Source organism: Alosa alosa, chromosome 1 (genome assembly GCF_017589495.1).
Source record: "Alosa alosa isolate M-15738 ecotype Scorff River chromosome 1, AALO_Geno_1.1, whole genome shotgun sequence".
In the NCBI taxonomy this organism is placed as follows: Eukaryota; Metazoa; Chordata; class Actinopteri; order Clupeiformes; family Clupeidae; genus Alosa; species Alosa alosa.
Window position 1 is genome coordinate 40,447,475 of NC_063189.1, and position 16,151 is coordinate 40,463,625.

A 16,151-nucleotide genomic window follows, 5' to 3' on the forward strand; every position below is an offset into this window, starting at 1 on the left:
TATACAATAATTTCTCTAAATGTGCCTTAGATCCATAGCCTACTTGGAAATAGCAACACAGAACAAGACATGGCATCTCTTATGGATAATGAATGATTGCTGAGTGTGAAAAGATGTTTTCCTTTTGTTTAGCACGGGGAAAACCAATAGAGTTTGGGGTCTCTGAATGACAACTGTGTTAACTGTTTTGCAAAAGGGTGTGATAACTGTGAACCCAATGAAAATCACATTCACACGAGATGACTTCTGCTGTGCAAAGAAAGTGTTCATGAAGACCAAGTGGATCTCAGATTGCTTAAGCAGGTCAAAGCAATTGAGAAAATCTGTAATAATTACCAACTTTTCAAATACCTTCCAAATCAAGGGCAGTATTAACAGTATGCGTACCAAAACATCTGATACCTTTACTTTGGGGCAAGAAAAATCACACAGATACATCTGCAGACAGAAAGGAGGGCAGAGGTTAGTGGTTTCTGTTTGTATTGGTGTGTGTGCACGTGTATTTGTGTTGGGGTGGGTCTCGTGAGTATCAAGTAATAACTTGGTAACAGGAAAAGAAACCACAAACAAAATGCCAGCCTCAGGTGTATAAACTGTCATTTAGGATATCTTATGAGAGGGTATTAAACACTGATTTGTATCTTGTTTGGTTTGGATTGCTTTTTGTTGACCCCAAATACCCTGTGATACTGTACTCTAGATAAAGGAAGACAGAGCGAGAGTGAGTAACACCATGTGTGGTATCCTGATATTTATGTTGCACTACCTGCAGTACCACTCCACACCACAAGAGGTTCAGTTGACCTTCAGGGTCATTAGGTATATTGAGTTGATGAAATACTAGATAGAAAAAGTAATAACCTGCTGTTTGGACGCCCTGTCACGTTCGTAATGAAATAAATGATAACTACGATTATCGTGAGTGATTCAGTCTTTAAAACACTGAAGTTACCACACCATGTGTGTGTGTGTGTGTGTGTGAGAGAGAGAGGGTGTGTGTGTGAGAGAGAGAGAAAGAGAGTGTGTGTGTAGAAAGAGAGCGAGAGAGAGTGTGTATGTGTGTGTTTGAGTCTATGTGTATGTGTCCGTGAGTGTAAATGTAGGCTATATCAGTAAGTCAGTAAGTCAATGTGCATTAATACCAATTAGAGGATTTTCTGGCCGGAGCATCAGTTTATCTTTAAAATGGCATTCAAACAATAGTTTGTACTGATAACATGGATGATCCTCACAGAACCAGACAGAGGGACACCAGTAGGGTAATACACCAGATAACCTCAGTTTTATGTCTCTTATTTTCATTGAATCGTTTTCAAAGGCCTCCTCAGGTAGTTGAAGCATTTGTCAATGTACAAGATTAAGAAATTCATTTTCACATGGCAAAAGTCTTACAGTTTACATACAATACCGCATTTTACAGAACATAACCACCTCATTCACTCTCCAGGCCAGGACACGTACTGTCACTAATTCGACCACCAAACAAGTTAAGATCACTTTTAAATGAACTGCATCATTAATTACAGACATTGAGAAACAACCCTGTTACCACAATGAGTCTGTTTTGATTTGTAATAATAGTCCCTTGATGCTTCTGGTCACTTTCTACTAATGAGGTGCTCTGGACACGGCGATCTGCAGTGTCCAGGAAATCACTGATCTCAGAGACATGCAGCAGCATGGCAATGGACAGAGTTAGTTTTCACCACAAAGCTTACATTACAGACATGTATAGTACTGCACATGTTATGTTACAGAGACTTAACCCCCCCCCCCTCAGCTGCCTCATAGAAAGGACTTGACTAAACCAGTTGAAAACGTAATCAGGCAAGATTTAAAACAGATGCACAAAAAGGAGCTGAGCTCTGGAGTATCCTACGCAGTTTGGAACAAGACCAAGTTCTATGGTCTGGAAGGTTGCGAATCAGTCCATGGTGGCAGTGGGCCTTCGTTGTGCTCTGATGTGTGTGTGCGGTCAACATTCACTGAGCCTCCACAGAAAAGATGAAGACATTGAAAAGAGGAGAAGTTGGACGCTTCGAAAAGTACTTTCCTCCACAGAAGATTGACCTGCACCTGAAGACCGTGCGGTATGGAAAATGGAATGTTTTTTTTACAATGGAAAATTCATTGTAGGTCGGTGTTCGACAAGATGTGTGCCAAAGGGTGTCTGTAGGAAAGAGCTGGTTCAGTATAGGCTGACTAGACCACATGGGTCTTTTGGCAGTGAAGACAAGAATGACGATACAGTTGACAGTCAGTCACGTTTCCTTTTCAGTGTGCTGTCCATTTCTCCATTCCATTGAACTCATGCAGGACTGCTGGTTAAGAAGCAGGTGCATCTTCAAGGACCCTTATTTTAAGAAAGGAACAAAAAATTACAAAACTGACAGAAACTGACACAAAAGCAGTATTGCAATGCTTCTCTACATCAGCACCAAGGAATAGCATTCAGATGTGTTATTAATATGATGTGAATCAGTTTGTGTTGCAACTGAAACTAATAGCAGACTTCACGTGCAAAGAAAGATGATCCTTCTCTCCACATAGTGATTAATGATCCAATCAAGAAGCTTGTATATGCCAGAGCTCCCAGCCTTCTCACACACAGAACTATTTCTGTAGGCTAGTATGTCTGGTACATGGACCTCCACTATTACCATGACTCTAGCTGAATGTAATCAGAGAAAGAAGTGGAAAATTGCACTAGTTAACTGGAAGGTCTAACCACGAGTATTCAGTAATGTATACTCTTGGGTCTTGGATCAATATTTCATATTATCTTTGCTTGATTGAAGTATATGTACTTATTGCATTTTCAAATCAATCAATAATAAGGCATTCCTGCCAGTTGTGGAAAGATGGCTTGCTGTTTAATTTGTGAGATGTGTGTCAGGGATGAGGTCGAACGTGTAGGCAGTGTTGCTCAACTTTACTTCTGGGTGGGACTGACGGTAAAGCTTTCAAAGAATGAGACTGAAGGGTCTGACGTACAGACCATCATCCATTTTGTCTGTGGTGGAAATGTTTCTGTCATCATATATTAAGGCACTGAATCCAAGCACTAATGTTAAACTATTTCATAATCTAAAGATCCACTTTCAGTAGCAGATACATGCTACTGATAGTTAATGGAGTGGACTACTATACTAATACTTAAACCTACAATGTGAGAGATTATTCCAAAGCACTTGTGAACACCACCTGAGAAATACTTGACATTTTAACCCTCTTTGCCGTAAATTTGAGATCAAAGAATGGACCCGGTCTCTGCAGGGCTACATTGGACATGTTACATAAGGCCCATGGGCACAAGGGCTAAGTGACATCCCCGTGATGCACGACCCAGTGCTCTGGACAGAACAGTGTGTGACTGCAGTGCATGGCATTCTAAAATAAATCTCCCCATCCCTGGTGTGTGTGTGTGTGTGTGTGTGAGAGAGAGGCAAGCAGAGGAAAGGAGAGTAGAGCTGTCTGTATGTCTGAAAGGTTTGTATTGCAGCACAGTCCCATAAAAATAGCATTGATCAGTGGTGGTGGTGGGCATAGAGGTTGTGGGGTGCAGCCACTCTGTGTTAAAGAGCCCAGCAGATGTGGGTTTATGTAACAGTAGAGAGAGAAAGAGAGAGAGAGAGAGAGAGAGAGATAGAAAGAGAGAGAGAGAGAGAGAGAGAGAAAAGTTTCAGGTCAGGAGGGAGGTGAGTTGCCCACCCCTGGCTTTTTTCTGGCAGGAACATTCCTCATATGGTGGACTGTTCCGGGGAGGCCGTTAAACTGTCGATTGGGCATCTACAGTTACTGCAGCACCAGGGCGGTGCTGCCAGTCTCACCACCTCTACGCCTCTTCACTCACCTTCTCTGACATCTCACGGCGCTGCCTCCTCTGCCATCGACAGTGGACTGCCGGGAAATAGAGGGTATAAACAAACAGCACTTGGTCACAGTTACCATGACAGTATATGTACATGAATGTGGATAGATAGATAGATAGATAGATAGATAGATAGATAGATAGATAGATAGATAGATACTTTATTCATCCCACCACCAAACATGCACAGCATAGACTTTACGCATGAGGTGTGTGTGTGTGTGTGTGTGTGTGTGTGTGTGTGTCACAGACACACAGTCCACATGCTCACCTCTCTTTAGTGGCAGATGCCTCTGGCTGCTGCTGTTCCCGCTCTAGACTGCAGCGTTGAGAGAAAATGAGAAACAAACAAACCAATGAGTGAATAAAGATGTGCTCTTCACTGTGTTGTATAACTATATAATATTTCATAAAATGTGGTGTTTGTGTTTCCTCTCCGAATTGATTCATTCACATTACTTACAAAAAGTCTATGGCACTGCATGTGAATGATGTAAATGATTGGGAAGCATGCCTGTGCCCATCCCAAAACCACACTGTTGAATATTAGCAATGCATGTCCAAACAGCAGAATAGAATATTTATCCAGATACAGTATAATATCCAGGGGGAATGATCCTGATCTGGCCATGGACTTATGCCCAGACCAGGCCGGCTCTGTTAGGGGTGTTGGCTACTGTAAAGACATCCCTGACAAGAATGAAACTTGTCTGAATGTTGCTTGCATGGACTTGCAGACTATTTAAAAAAATCATACTTGTGTAATACCAAAGGATGAACTAATGTTTTATTTACCTTTCCCTCTGAACCTTCATTCTCTCCTCGTCGTACCTGAAAGCAGTTAAAAAAAAAAAAAAAAAACGTTAAGCCAGATGTCGCAGCGTCTGACCTTATCGTGTGACCATGGCTTGCCTGACGCTCAACCCCGTGTTCATGTCATACAATCCTCACCTCTCTCTTTTCTATCTCAATTTCCCCTTTAAGTCAATGGAGGGCAACCCCCTTCACCCGAAAACACACTCCTCCACACACACACACACACACACACACACACACACACACACACACACACACACACACAAACACACACACACAGCTTTAAACCTCCTTTGGCATGTTTCAATCAAGGACATATCAGACAGATGAATGGAAATACAATATTTTAGAGCCCTAGAGACATGCTTCAAAGGTACTCTCGTGCGTCATTAAAATGATTAATTGTGGATTAAAGTACCCGACTGAGTCCCACCGCCAATCTGGAACACAGACCTGGCATGCTGTGCGTTTGCAACCCACTACTTGATCGCTTGCAGATGCCCTGTGCTCATTTGTTTGTCTACTCAGTGCCCCCTGCTGGTTGAATATACTCACTGCAGCACACACTCCGGGATTTGCACGAGGTCCATGGGCACCATCTGCCCGAGTTCCTCCAGGCTCTGCACGTAACGGATCTTTTCCATGAACTTCACGCTGCAGAGAGGTGATGATGATAATGACAAATGAGCTGTCGGCTGTGACTCACAAGAGAGATACAGACAACGTGAGAATACCAAGCTATTTTACTTATAGGCCTACAGTACATGAGTAATTGGCTAGGTCTGTATCAGACAGGAGGATTATCTTGGAAAAACTAGGGTTAAAGTGATCCATTCATTTAAATGAAACTGAGATGAACAATCTGCAATTCAAACACTGCATATATGTCGCTGCAAGAACATGAATAAATAGGCCTATCCTTTATCTAGGCTATTTTCAAACAGACACAAACATTTGGGGTTTTCACCTTCAAGGAAAGAGGAAAGACGATAAATACGTAAGCAGACCTGATGAAAGGCCTTGAGACGGCTAGAACAGTCCGGATGAACCAGGAAGGGTGAGCGATAATCAGACACTTCAGATTCTTCCGCAACCTGAGAGCAGCACGAAAGGAACAAATGCAGAGGCCCTTGGAGTGCAGCACTCAAGACAAGCATAAACTCACTGCACCAAATAACCTTATCCTTCTGCCAGTCTGTATTGCTGTACATTGTGTGATTTTGTGCTATGCTTGATCAATTTGAATTGAAATATGAAGATTCTTAATGTTTTCTTCTGATAGTAGATTTATCATAGACATCAGTGATGTTTCTACATCATGAACAGTAGTGCCAGAGTCATCCTCTATTGTACCTCCTGTCAATCATCTGGTAACACCTCTTCAGCCAGTTGATGCCAGGCATCTTCCTCCGAGGAGTGGCTCCGTTCAGGTAAATAATCATGTAGTCCTCTGCCACCAACATCTCCAGGCTGCTGATAACGTACCTGTGTTTAAAGTTCACACCACACAAAGTATCAAACCCATGCAAATAACAATACAAACTGAGTGTGTATACTATATCATATATGTCATATATGCATATTAGCATTTATTGACCTGACACTATAATCTAGAGTGACCTGCAGTAGATGTGAGGTGCACATTTATTACTATGTGTTCTTTCTGGGTGGCTTAGGAAGGTGAAGAATACCATAGACTGTTTCTGAAATGCCATACTGATTTACTACTTACTGAATATTACTTATAACTTTTCTGTCAAGATCATTATATGAGCAGTATGCCATTTGGGAAACAGCCATAGAGCTGGTTTTGAGAGGGAGAGTGCCCTTACAGGAAGAGGTTCTCCATAATGTAGTGATAATCCGTACAGCTGCTATCGGGGAGCTGGCAAGCTGCAAACACGATGATAGCATTCAGGCCTTCGCCATAGTAACCTGAGTGAGAGAAGACAGGAGAAGAGGCACACACTCACAAACGTGCACACGCGCGCGCGCGCGCGCACACACACACACACACACACACACACACACACACACACACACACACACACACACACACACACACACACACACACACACATACACACACACACACACACGCACACACACATACACACATGACACACACAGACACACATTTGTTTATGAGGTGTAGAAGCACCGATCAAAGGTTAATCCTTCAAAAGTTAATCCTTCAAAAACAAAAAATGTGTCTGCATCAGCACAGCCTTCTCCCCCTCCCTTATGCAGACCTCCATGGGTGACGACGCGCAGATACGGCCTGATGGCCTGCATGTCAATACGCTGCTCCTGCTCCCCGATGATCACCGTCCTCCACAGACGGCTGGCCGCCTCGGCCTCCTCTCTGCCCTGCCCCGCGGTGTTGCCCGGGGGACCCTTCGCCGAGGCCACGGGGGTGTCATCTGTCAGAGGGGAGTTAGCAAGGCTCATGTCAGTTTCATCTTAATTTTGAGTTCTTTCCTGTATAAATCATCTCCTGTGCCCCCCCCGCCCCCACTGAAGAAATCTGGCTGCATTCTTGCATGAAATTTGCTATAATTTTATTTAAATTGAATTTGTTATTGCAGCTTTTATACATGCATCTTAAAGTTATTAATTGAATATCACAGATTTGATAGGTTCTTAAAGTCCCTGTAAACCAAGAATTAATGTGTTTTGAGTTCACATCACAGAAAAGGTTGTCATTAACCACTCCCGATCAGATCAGATTCAGGTACTTGTGATTCTTCCAAAAAGAAAATAATATGGGGATTTGGAATTTTGAATCACACCTGGTCTTCACATCACACAACTCTTGCAGTGATGAAGACGTCTGAAATGTAGACGTTTTGCCCTACACAGTTCTGTAAGCTGACTTTGAATGGGTTTTGTTACCTTTGATACCTTAAGACGGCAAACTTTGATTTTTGCTACATGAGAGCTAACCTACTACTTAGTGCAAGTTACAAAATGATTATGTCCTGTTTAATGGTCTAACTCCACAATTCAGTACCAGACAGTTTACAGTCTTGAAACAAACCTATACCTAAGGTGTTTCAAAACAAATCTCAGATTTTGGTTCACAGGGTCTTTAAGCTTATACTAATTAAGCTTAATTAATCTAAAACACCCTGAAAGAGTACAGTAGTGTTGATTTTCATATACAATCCTGTTTATGTGGTAATTGTTATTGATTTAAAAAGGTTACCTAACTTCCCTGCCAACTGGAGACTGAAATATGTCGCAATAACTCCAATGATCCCTAATTGACCTTGAGCTAACCTTCCCATTCCAGCTCGTTGCTGTTGGTGATAAACTCCAAAGAGTCTGTCTCATCTGGGGTGTCAATGTCATCCACGTTGATGTCCAGGTCGTCAGGTGTCTCCAGGAAGTCATCAGACAAGATAGAACCTTCACTCTGGTCCAGAGACAGGTTCATCTCCGGGGCGATCAGAGTCCGCCGTTTCCTACGAGACGAGGACACCATGTCCTCTCCAACATGTAGAGGGCCAGCGGGAGCTGCAAAAGCACGATGACTATCATGGTCTCCAGCACAGAATAAAACACACAAGATTTATCTACATTATTGCATTTTTCAATGATGCCAATAGTCACATTATTCTGTAATTCTGGGGATTTTTGTGACGTAGCGACACTACATGCCTTTTAAATGTCCCTATTTATACCTGGATACTTGGAATGATCTACTCCTGTTGTTTTGCAAAAGTAAATGTTTTGAAACTGTTAATCTGCATTAATTGAAAAAAATGCCAGAGGATAATTTCACACTCGCTGTTGTTGGTGGATTGCCAGGAAAAAAAACTAAACCAGAGACTACCAATGTTTACACTCCTAGTCTGTGTCTATATTTGGACATGCATTTGATTACAGTTTTCAGTGTGAGTCATGGTGGCTCATGCTTGTCTACTCACAGGTTGTGTTGTCTGTCAGGCCACATGATTCTCCATCCTCAGGCAGAGGCCTGTTGGGAAGGACATACAGAGGAGAGACACAACACTGTTACCAGCACACAGAGGGACGAGACATGACCACGATCGCTGTGACCACAGCAAAGGACAGGGTCTTTACACAACACAGCTGGAGGGGAGAGAGACTGTAGGAACAAGCGGCTTGGTGACCACTGCATAGGGGTCAAGGAAACTCTAACTTGTGAGGTTAACATTTTACTGTTTACCTTTGAAGTTGATGAACTCGAGCATTGAGAACATTGTTTGTGTACACAGAGTTTACTAAAAATAAAGGTTTTTGAGCGGAAAAAACAAGTGAGTTGTTTAAAACCTTTATTTTTAGTAAACTCTGTGTACACAAACAATGTTCTCAATGCTCGAGTTCATGTGTATGTGTAGAGACCCTGGTGATCCCTCAAAGTTTCATGTTGTGTTCTTCTTAGTATATTAAAAATAAAATATATGTCATGCATCAAAATAGTAGTGTCCCTAGCACTCCCATTCAAAAGGCCATTGACCCAAAAATGACAATACGATCAATCTTAAAAGTGGCGCTTTCAACGTAATTATGCTTTTAAACGTTTGAATCAGGAACATTCACAAAAAGACCCTAGGTTGCATTTTGGTGAGAGTTACGTTTTACAGTAAATTGACCTGCCGTTAACATAGATTCAAGCCAGCCTGTTATTCTGGAACAGGGAATGGCCACCAGGTCCCAAAGAGCAAGCTCAATGTCAACAGCCATGAAGCAAACGTCCCACATAGAGGGAGACACCATCATGTGATTAGAAACAGGGGAGAGAGAGAGAGCATCATTTTTACTCAGATGTAAAAGATATAAAGAGTAGAGCATTTGAAACATTTGAATCTGGTTTTTGCTTTTTTGCCTCTGAAGGAACAATAGCTTGGCGAGAGTACTGTATGTGGAGGACAACAGTAATTATGCATCCGCCCTGGGGCTCGTCTCACAGCCAAGCCTGTCAGCATGTGTGCAGAGAGAGGAGAGGGACAGGAAGCGCACTGACATTCTAAATATCAGCCCTCTTCCCAAACACACACATCACATCTACACACACACACACACACACACACACAGACACATTCACATAAACTAGGCTCTGTCACTGGGAAATAAGAGAGGAAAGGATTTGGTAACAACTGTACAGCAGGATATGAGGAGGATTACAGTAAAGAACTTCAGAACATCGTTTTGGTTATGAACAGTTTTCTCCTCCTAAATGACTGTTGTTGGAGCATTCAGCTCCCTCAGGTGAGTGTTGAGTGTGTGTGTGTGTGTTGTGTAAACCTCAGGTTTATGTGAGTGTGAGTATGAGTGTGTGTGCGTTTGTGCTTGTGTGTGTGCGTGTGCTTGTGCATGTGCGTGTATGTGTGTGTGTGTGCGTGTGCATATGTGTGTGTGCGTGTGTGTATGTGTGTGTGTGTGTGTGTGTGAACCATGATCAACTGTGTAGCTGTTTAATCTTGACCTACATGCTGTCTGCTTGTGTGAGGCAGCAGGGCCACACGCTGAGCATCAGGCCAGACGTGGGAGAGTGATCTTCTAATGAGTGGCTTATCACATTCCCCCTGGATATGCTGCAATTCAGCGCTCACTGAAAAGTGCTAATTTTCTAATCCTCCGGCCCCATCCTATCCTCCTCCCTTCTCCCTCTTTCTCTTGCTTTCTTTTTTTTTCTTTCTTTCTTTTGTTTGCTTCCTCACTGTCTTCCTCTGAAATGTGCCTCAGCCCGAGATGAAAACCAGAGGCAAGCTCTCATCTTGTGTGGTATGAACAGAGAACTAACACTGGCGTCATTCCCTGATATTGAGTCCCAGGCATTTCTTGGCTCTACGCCTATGTTTGATTACAAATGGCATAGAGGACATTGGATTGAGGTTCTCTGCTAATTCCCTTTGGCTATAATAATCAGTTTTGTGTTATTTGGCCTCCCTCAGTTCTGAATGACTGGCAGCATCCCTCAGTGCACTGAACAAACATCAACTGAACACACAGGCTATTTTTTAATTCAGGTTACAGGCACTTTCCAGCCATATGCAATCCAAAATCATTCTTCACCCCTTCAAACATTAAGAGAAAAGGCTCATAATCTCTTATACTAACCCTCAAGGATACAACTGCATTTAGACATGATAGGGTAATTGTATGTATTTTGGTTGACACACAGTTTGGTAAGTACCTGTTAACATTGATGCTGTTAATGGTGGTGGGGTCTGTTCTGTTCCTGTGTGAACTCACCTACTGAAAGGGATTCCAAGAATTGCAACTCTGTCTGTGTTTGCTGTTGAATATTTTTTTTTCTTTTCTTCAAAACAAGCTTTGAGGACTTTGAGCGTTCTAGAGTTAGCTTTGCCTCCCACACAGTCCTTTTATCTCCTCCACGCCTCAATTTTATCACCCTTTCCTGGTTTTAGACAAAAGTCTCAGTCTATTCTGTAGGTGGGCAGCCCTCTCTATCATGATTTACAACTTCCTCGGAGGTGTTGTAAAATGCATTCTTACTAGCAGGTGCTGAGTAATACTGAAACAGAGAGCACCTCACGTGCTACCTCGGCTACTACAACCAGTCATAAACATATAGTATGTCTGTTATTGGTGGTTTGGTATTTATCTATATGACACAATGGCTGAGTGTAGAGTTTGTGCACACCTCCAACAAGTTTTATTATTAACAATATGGAGCTAATAATTAATGAATTAAAGTTAATCATAATTAATTAATACATTGGGTCAGAACTTCTGAACTCATTTTACCTCCATGCAAGAATACTACTGTATCTGCAAAGTATCAACCAAATATGGGTGAGCACGATCAGCCTATTTCCACAGTAGACATATTATGACCTAAACACACAAGAGTGAGCATAAGAGTGTGGTAAAAGTTTCCACCCTTATGTCCCCTCTCATGCACACACACTCGGACGCACACACACACACACACACACACGCACAGTGGGTTGACTGGTTGGCCTACCGGGGGAAGTCCTCGTCCTGCCACTCATCCTTGACCTCCATGTTCTCCATGCGTAAGGTGGCCTCTGCTGTACCCATACCCTCCACAGGAGGTCAGGGCTGGGGTCACTGACAGAGGGAGAGGGAGAGAGAGAGAGCTGATTCACATTGCTGTGATTTTATTTAGCTTATTTTGTAAAGTATTTTCCATTAAAGGAGAATTCCGGTGTGATATTGACCTAAAGTGTGTTGAAAAATGATACCGAATGTGAACGTATGTCTCATAGCTCATCTTGGCTTGTCCCCTGCACTCAGAAATCTGGCGCTAGTTAGCCGATGCTACCAACAGTTTTTCGATGGGGGTGCCTCGGGCATCGGCCTAGCCATGCAAATAAAATACTGTTTTACACCAGTTACGAGGCTTAAAGTAGCTCCATACTTCATACTTCCAAGGGCCTTGACATTTAAAACGAGACATTGAGAAATTTGAAAAAGCACTGGTAGTTTATTTACAAGACGATTTATACAGTACCTTCATGAAGTTTACCGTTCGCCGCCATCTTGAATTTAGTCACGATAAGTCGAGCGATGAGTACGAATTAACAGGTATGATAAGGGACCAGATTCCAAAAATAATTCAGTGGTAATGCATGGATTCCAGTTGCTGCTACTGGAAGCAAGCGGAATCCATGCATTTCCACGGAATGTATGTACTGTATCGTGACTAAATTCAAGTTTTTTGTGTTTTCTGAAAAACCTGAAAGAAAAATGACTTATGCCATTGTTTTAGAAAGGTGATGATAGGCCTATTTTAAACAACATAAGTTGATCAGAGTGCTGCACAGATCAACTCAACCAGCAACTCATTCCAGATGTTACACCACCACCTCATTTGCTCTGGTATCTCTGGCAGCTACAGTCCTATTCTCCTGTTCCACACAGAAGCGAAGCTTAATGCATTTGGGGCAGAGCGGTGAGCACTCAGCTCCAGAGAGACCGGGGCCTGATTTGTGCTGCAGTCAGACAATGGATCAATCTCCGCTGCTCAGTGGCCACTGGGCCGGTTCTGATGCATGAGATTGATGCGTGAGCGTGGCCATGTGGAAGAGCAACACACGCTGAGTAAAAGCGCAGCCCCGAGGCGCACGCTGACCAGCACGTGGTGGACGAGCAAACAATAACGTGCCCTGTGCTGCACTGACATCAAACAGTCACTGCCAAAAATAGTATCTAACATTAACAACAACAACAGCAACAAACAAAAACAACACCACCATTCATTTAAAAATACAGTAGAGACAGTTCTACTTATTGCGCTGGTGACATTTGAGGTTGCACTGAATACCACATACAAAGATGACTGCATGACAACATTCTTTAAGCAGTACAGTAATAGCACCTGATGAAATGGCAATGGAAATTGACCCCTTATTCAATAATTAAGTAGTTTTTAAGTAGAAATGTGCATAGTTTAAGGTTGATTAAGGAGAGAAGCCTACTGAATTTACCCCTTACTTTTTTGATTTCCCCTTAATTTCCCTCCTTAATTAAGGTATCCCTGAATTAACACCTTAAAATATAATTAAGATACTTAAATTGTCCTTAATAACCCCCTTAATCACAACACATAAAGGGAACCCCTGACTTAACACGTAGATTAAGGGGTCACACCTAAAATGGCATTTAAGGTAAAATGAATGGCCTGTTTAACAAATTAAACTGTTTTTAGGGATAATTTATGTAGTTTAAGGTTTAAGGTATTTGAATACATTTCATAGTGTATTTTATGGTCATTCTGTTATGCAAGTTTCTAGAATATCCTAGATAATGCAAAGATAAGTCACATCACCACCCATAAGGCATGACTCCTATGTGTATATGTTAGCATGGCATCAGGAGATTCGTGGAGCTGCTTTTGCCTCTGCAGATGTTAGCGCTCTTCAGGGCAGATGCTCAGCTGAGTCTGAGGCTCACGCAGCCCAGCAGTATGCAGTTCAGCCGCACATGCTCACCAACATGCAGATGGCTTTCCCTCCCATATGTAAACATATGCACGTACACAATTAAACACACAGACACACACATACATGCTGTCTCTCTCATACACAAAAATACATACAGACACGCACACACGCATGCATACACACAGACACAGAAATACACATGCATAATAAATACATGCATGGCGCATGCACACATTTCTGACAACCCTACATACCACACACTAACACACACTGTATACATCAGATAAAATTTAACACTGCTCTTAAAAATCACCATTTCATAGTGGAAATACAAAAGGGACGTCCTTTATGTACAGCGTGGCTCACAGGTGGACAGGAATCAAGAAAACAACAACCACATTCCTCAAGTGCAGGACCGAGCAAAGATGTGTGCGCTCACTGGTAAGCCTGGTAAAACTATATTGTAACCAGGGATACAGAGAAAGATGGAAGCCAGTGGTCATTAGAAAATGACAGATCCATATCTCGTGATGAACAGAATCGGACAACTGCCTGTGCTATTTAACCGTGATTAGAGGCACCAAATGTGGCGTGAAATGAGGAGCTGCTCAGAGAGGGCACGCAGGGCTCCTCACGTGTGCTAGTATGCTCCCACTGCGTCCCCATCTTAATCAGCCCACCGTCTGCACCAGCCCCCCTTTTCACTCAATTTACTGACAGAGAAACAAAAACATTACGTCAGCTCACCCAATTAGTGGGATTAACTCTCGGACCAGAGAAGAGGGTGAAGGCATTCATTTTTGCCTCCACTTTCCTCTCTGTGTATTCTCTCGCTTCTCTCTTCATCTTCATCTCTCTCTTTCTCGCTCTCTCTCTCTCTCTTTCGAAATGTTGAGTTGGTGTCATCTTCTCCTGCCTGGCCCATACATAACAGTACATAGCATCCAGCAGCTTGTTTACATTGAGATCACTCACCTCAGCTTCAGGCTCCGTATCTCCGTATCTCCCTCTGCGTCGCCGGAGCAGCTGGTAGCGGGGGGAGCCCCTGGTGCCTCTCTGCCCACCCGCGCTGAGATAAAAGCAGGCAGCCCCTGGCAGGAAGTGGTGGCTGGCTGGCTGGAGGAGGGGGTAGTGGTAGTGGTGGTGGCTGGAGGTGGGGGGGCGTTTGAACGGGAGCTGGTCTGCTCAGGTCCGTACGCCTAGTTCAGCTTTCTCTCCACCACAGATGCCAATCCTCAGCCTGTGGCCATGGCGACACACTGCCCGCTCTGATGTTTCCTAGACGGCTCGCCGGTCAGCCTGCAGTCCTCCATCTCTAAAGTAGGGGACGTGGGTGGGGAGGATGAGGGGTGTCCGTTGCGTCGTGTTTGTGTGTGTGTGTGTGTCGATCCTCTCAGCTGCTGTGGTGATGGAGGAGGCAGTAATCCCACAGAGGCTGGGTGGTGTGCTGAACGCTACACTGCGCTCTGCTGCTATTATGCAATCCCCACCTGAGGTACGTCTCTGCTTCCCACCCTCTCCTCTCTCCTTCACTCTCTCGTTGGTTCTCTCCCTCTCTCTCTGACTATTTGTCGCTCACAAGGTTAACATTATAATTTTTCTGTTTTCTTCTTCAGCTAACATAAGCCAATATGTTTGTGCTTGTCTGTTGGTCCATCACTCTGTCTGTCAGTCTATCTGTTTTGCTCACACATAAACTGTTAGCATCAGGCGATTCATCATTTTCCCTGTTCCCTGGCAACAGCATCTCCCTGTGATTCTCTCTCTCGTGTGCACACTTTCTCTCTGTCTCTCTCTCTTCCAGCCTCACAGGCTCCTCCTTCATTCAGTTCCCATCAGACCCCCACACACACACACACACACACAGCTGCCTGACGCTCTAGGCAGTGGCAGCACACAGAGGGACCCAGTGATCAGCCCAGCAAGCCCTCTGATTGGCCTGACCATTCAATATGCCTACACCTCATTGGCTGAGGTTGTTTACGGGATGTCTGTATTAAGAATGATGTCATCTTTTTAGCTGTCTTAAATGCTGCCACGATATAGTGTGAGCCCAAATGACACCCACTGCTTAGTGAGCTTAGGGTAAAGCCCAATGAAGTAAGATGCAGATGTGCATGTTGCATTCAATGGGAATAGCTCCTTTGCCTTGTTGTAGGTTACTATCAAATGAAGCTGAGCTGATAGATAAAGACTACCTGTCAAGAAGGCAAAATTATGTGCACTCTAATGATTATTTCTCTCTCTCTTTTGCTGCCACAGCACAGGTCTCTCTAGTGTTTTAAAAGAGAGAAGATCAGAAAGTAAAAGAGAAGAAAAGATGAAGAACATGAAAAAAGAGAATGATGGCAAGATGGGGTAACAGGGATCTCTTCTGTCATTACAAGATCAGCTATGTTTGATGTGTAGTAATATAAAATAGACATCGGTTCCATGCAGACCAGTCTGCAAATTCCGCAGTGTCCTGGGGCTGGTCATGAACTCAAATGGCCAGTGCAGCTGAGTGCTTTCACTTTAATAGAGAGTCATCCTCAGCCTCACTCATCAGGGGAAGCCATGTG

At 43.3% G+C, this 16,151-nt stretch overlaps 1 protein-coding gene across 3 annotated transcripts; it reads right to left on the reverse strand.

Moving 5' to 3' along the window:
• Positions 1 to 1,255: 1,255 nt before the first annotated feature.
• On the reverse strand, positions 1,256 to 15,369 carry atcayb (ATCAY kinesin light chain interacting caytaxin b). Of its 3 annotated transcripts, none has more exons than XM_048261670.1 (13): positions 14,566 to 15,369; positions 11,649 to 11,755; positions 8,620 to 8,669; positions 7,970 to 8,206; positions 6,940 to 7,110; positions 6,520 to 6,622; positions 6,041 to 6,172; positions 5,695 to 5,781; positions 5,243 to 5,341; positions 4,667 to 4,702; positions 4,143 to 4,190; positions 3,854 to 3,900; positions 1,256 to 2,353 (listed from the first exon to the last, which is right to left on the reverse strand). In XM_048261670.1, the coding sequence occupies exons 2-12, from the start codon at positions 11,723 to 11,725 to the stop codon at positions 3,867 to 3,869; spliced, it is 1,074 nt and encodes a 357-aa protein (XP_048117627.1). In that variant the 5' UTR covers positions 11,726 to 11,755; positions 14,566 to 15,369; the 3' UTR covers positions 1,256 to 2,353; positions 3,854 to 3,866. The 3 variants fall into 3 exon arrangements, with proteins under 3 accessions (XP_048117627.1, XP_048117618.1, XP_048117634.1); XM_048261661.1 differs by having other exon boundaries at positions 7,970 to 8,233; XM_048261677.1 differs by lacking the exon at positions 14,566 to 15,369 and having other exon boundaries at positions 7,970 to 8,223; positions 11,649 to 11,757.
• Between the last annotated feature and the right edge of the window lie 782 nt (positions 15,370 to 16,151).

What these genes read in the sequence shown, in the direction of transcription:
- atcayb (XM_048261661.1), bottom strand. Translation starts at nt 11,725, where the DNA reads ATGGGTACAGCAGAGGCCACCTTACGCATGGAGAACATGGAGGTCAAG. An exon ending in GCGCGTCGTCACCCATGGAG is followed by an intron (nt 6,623 to 6,939) that starts GTCTGCATAAGG and finishes TCTCTCACTCAG; the next exon opens with GTTACTATGGCGAAGGCCTG. An exon ending in ATTATGGAGAACCTCTTCCT is followed by an intron (nt 6,173 to 6,519) that starts GTAAGGGCACTC and finishes CTTTAAACACAG; the next exon opens with GTACGTTATCAGCAGCCTGG.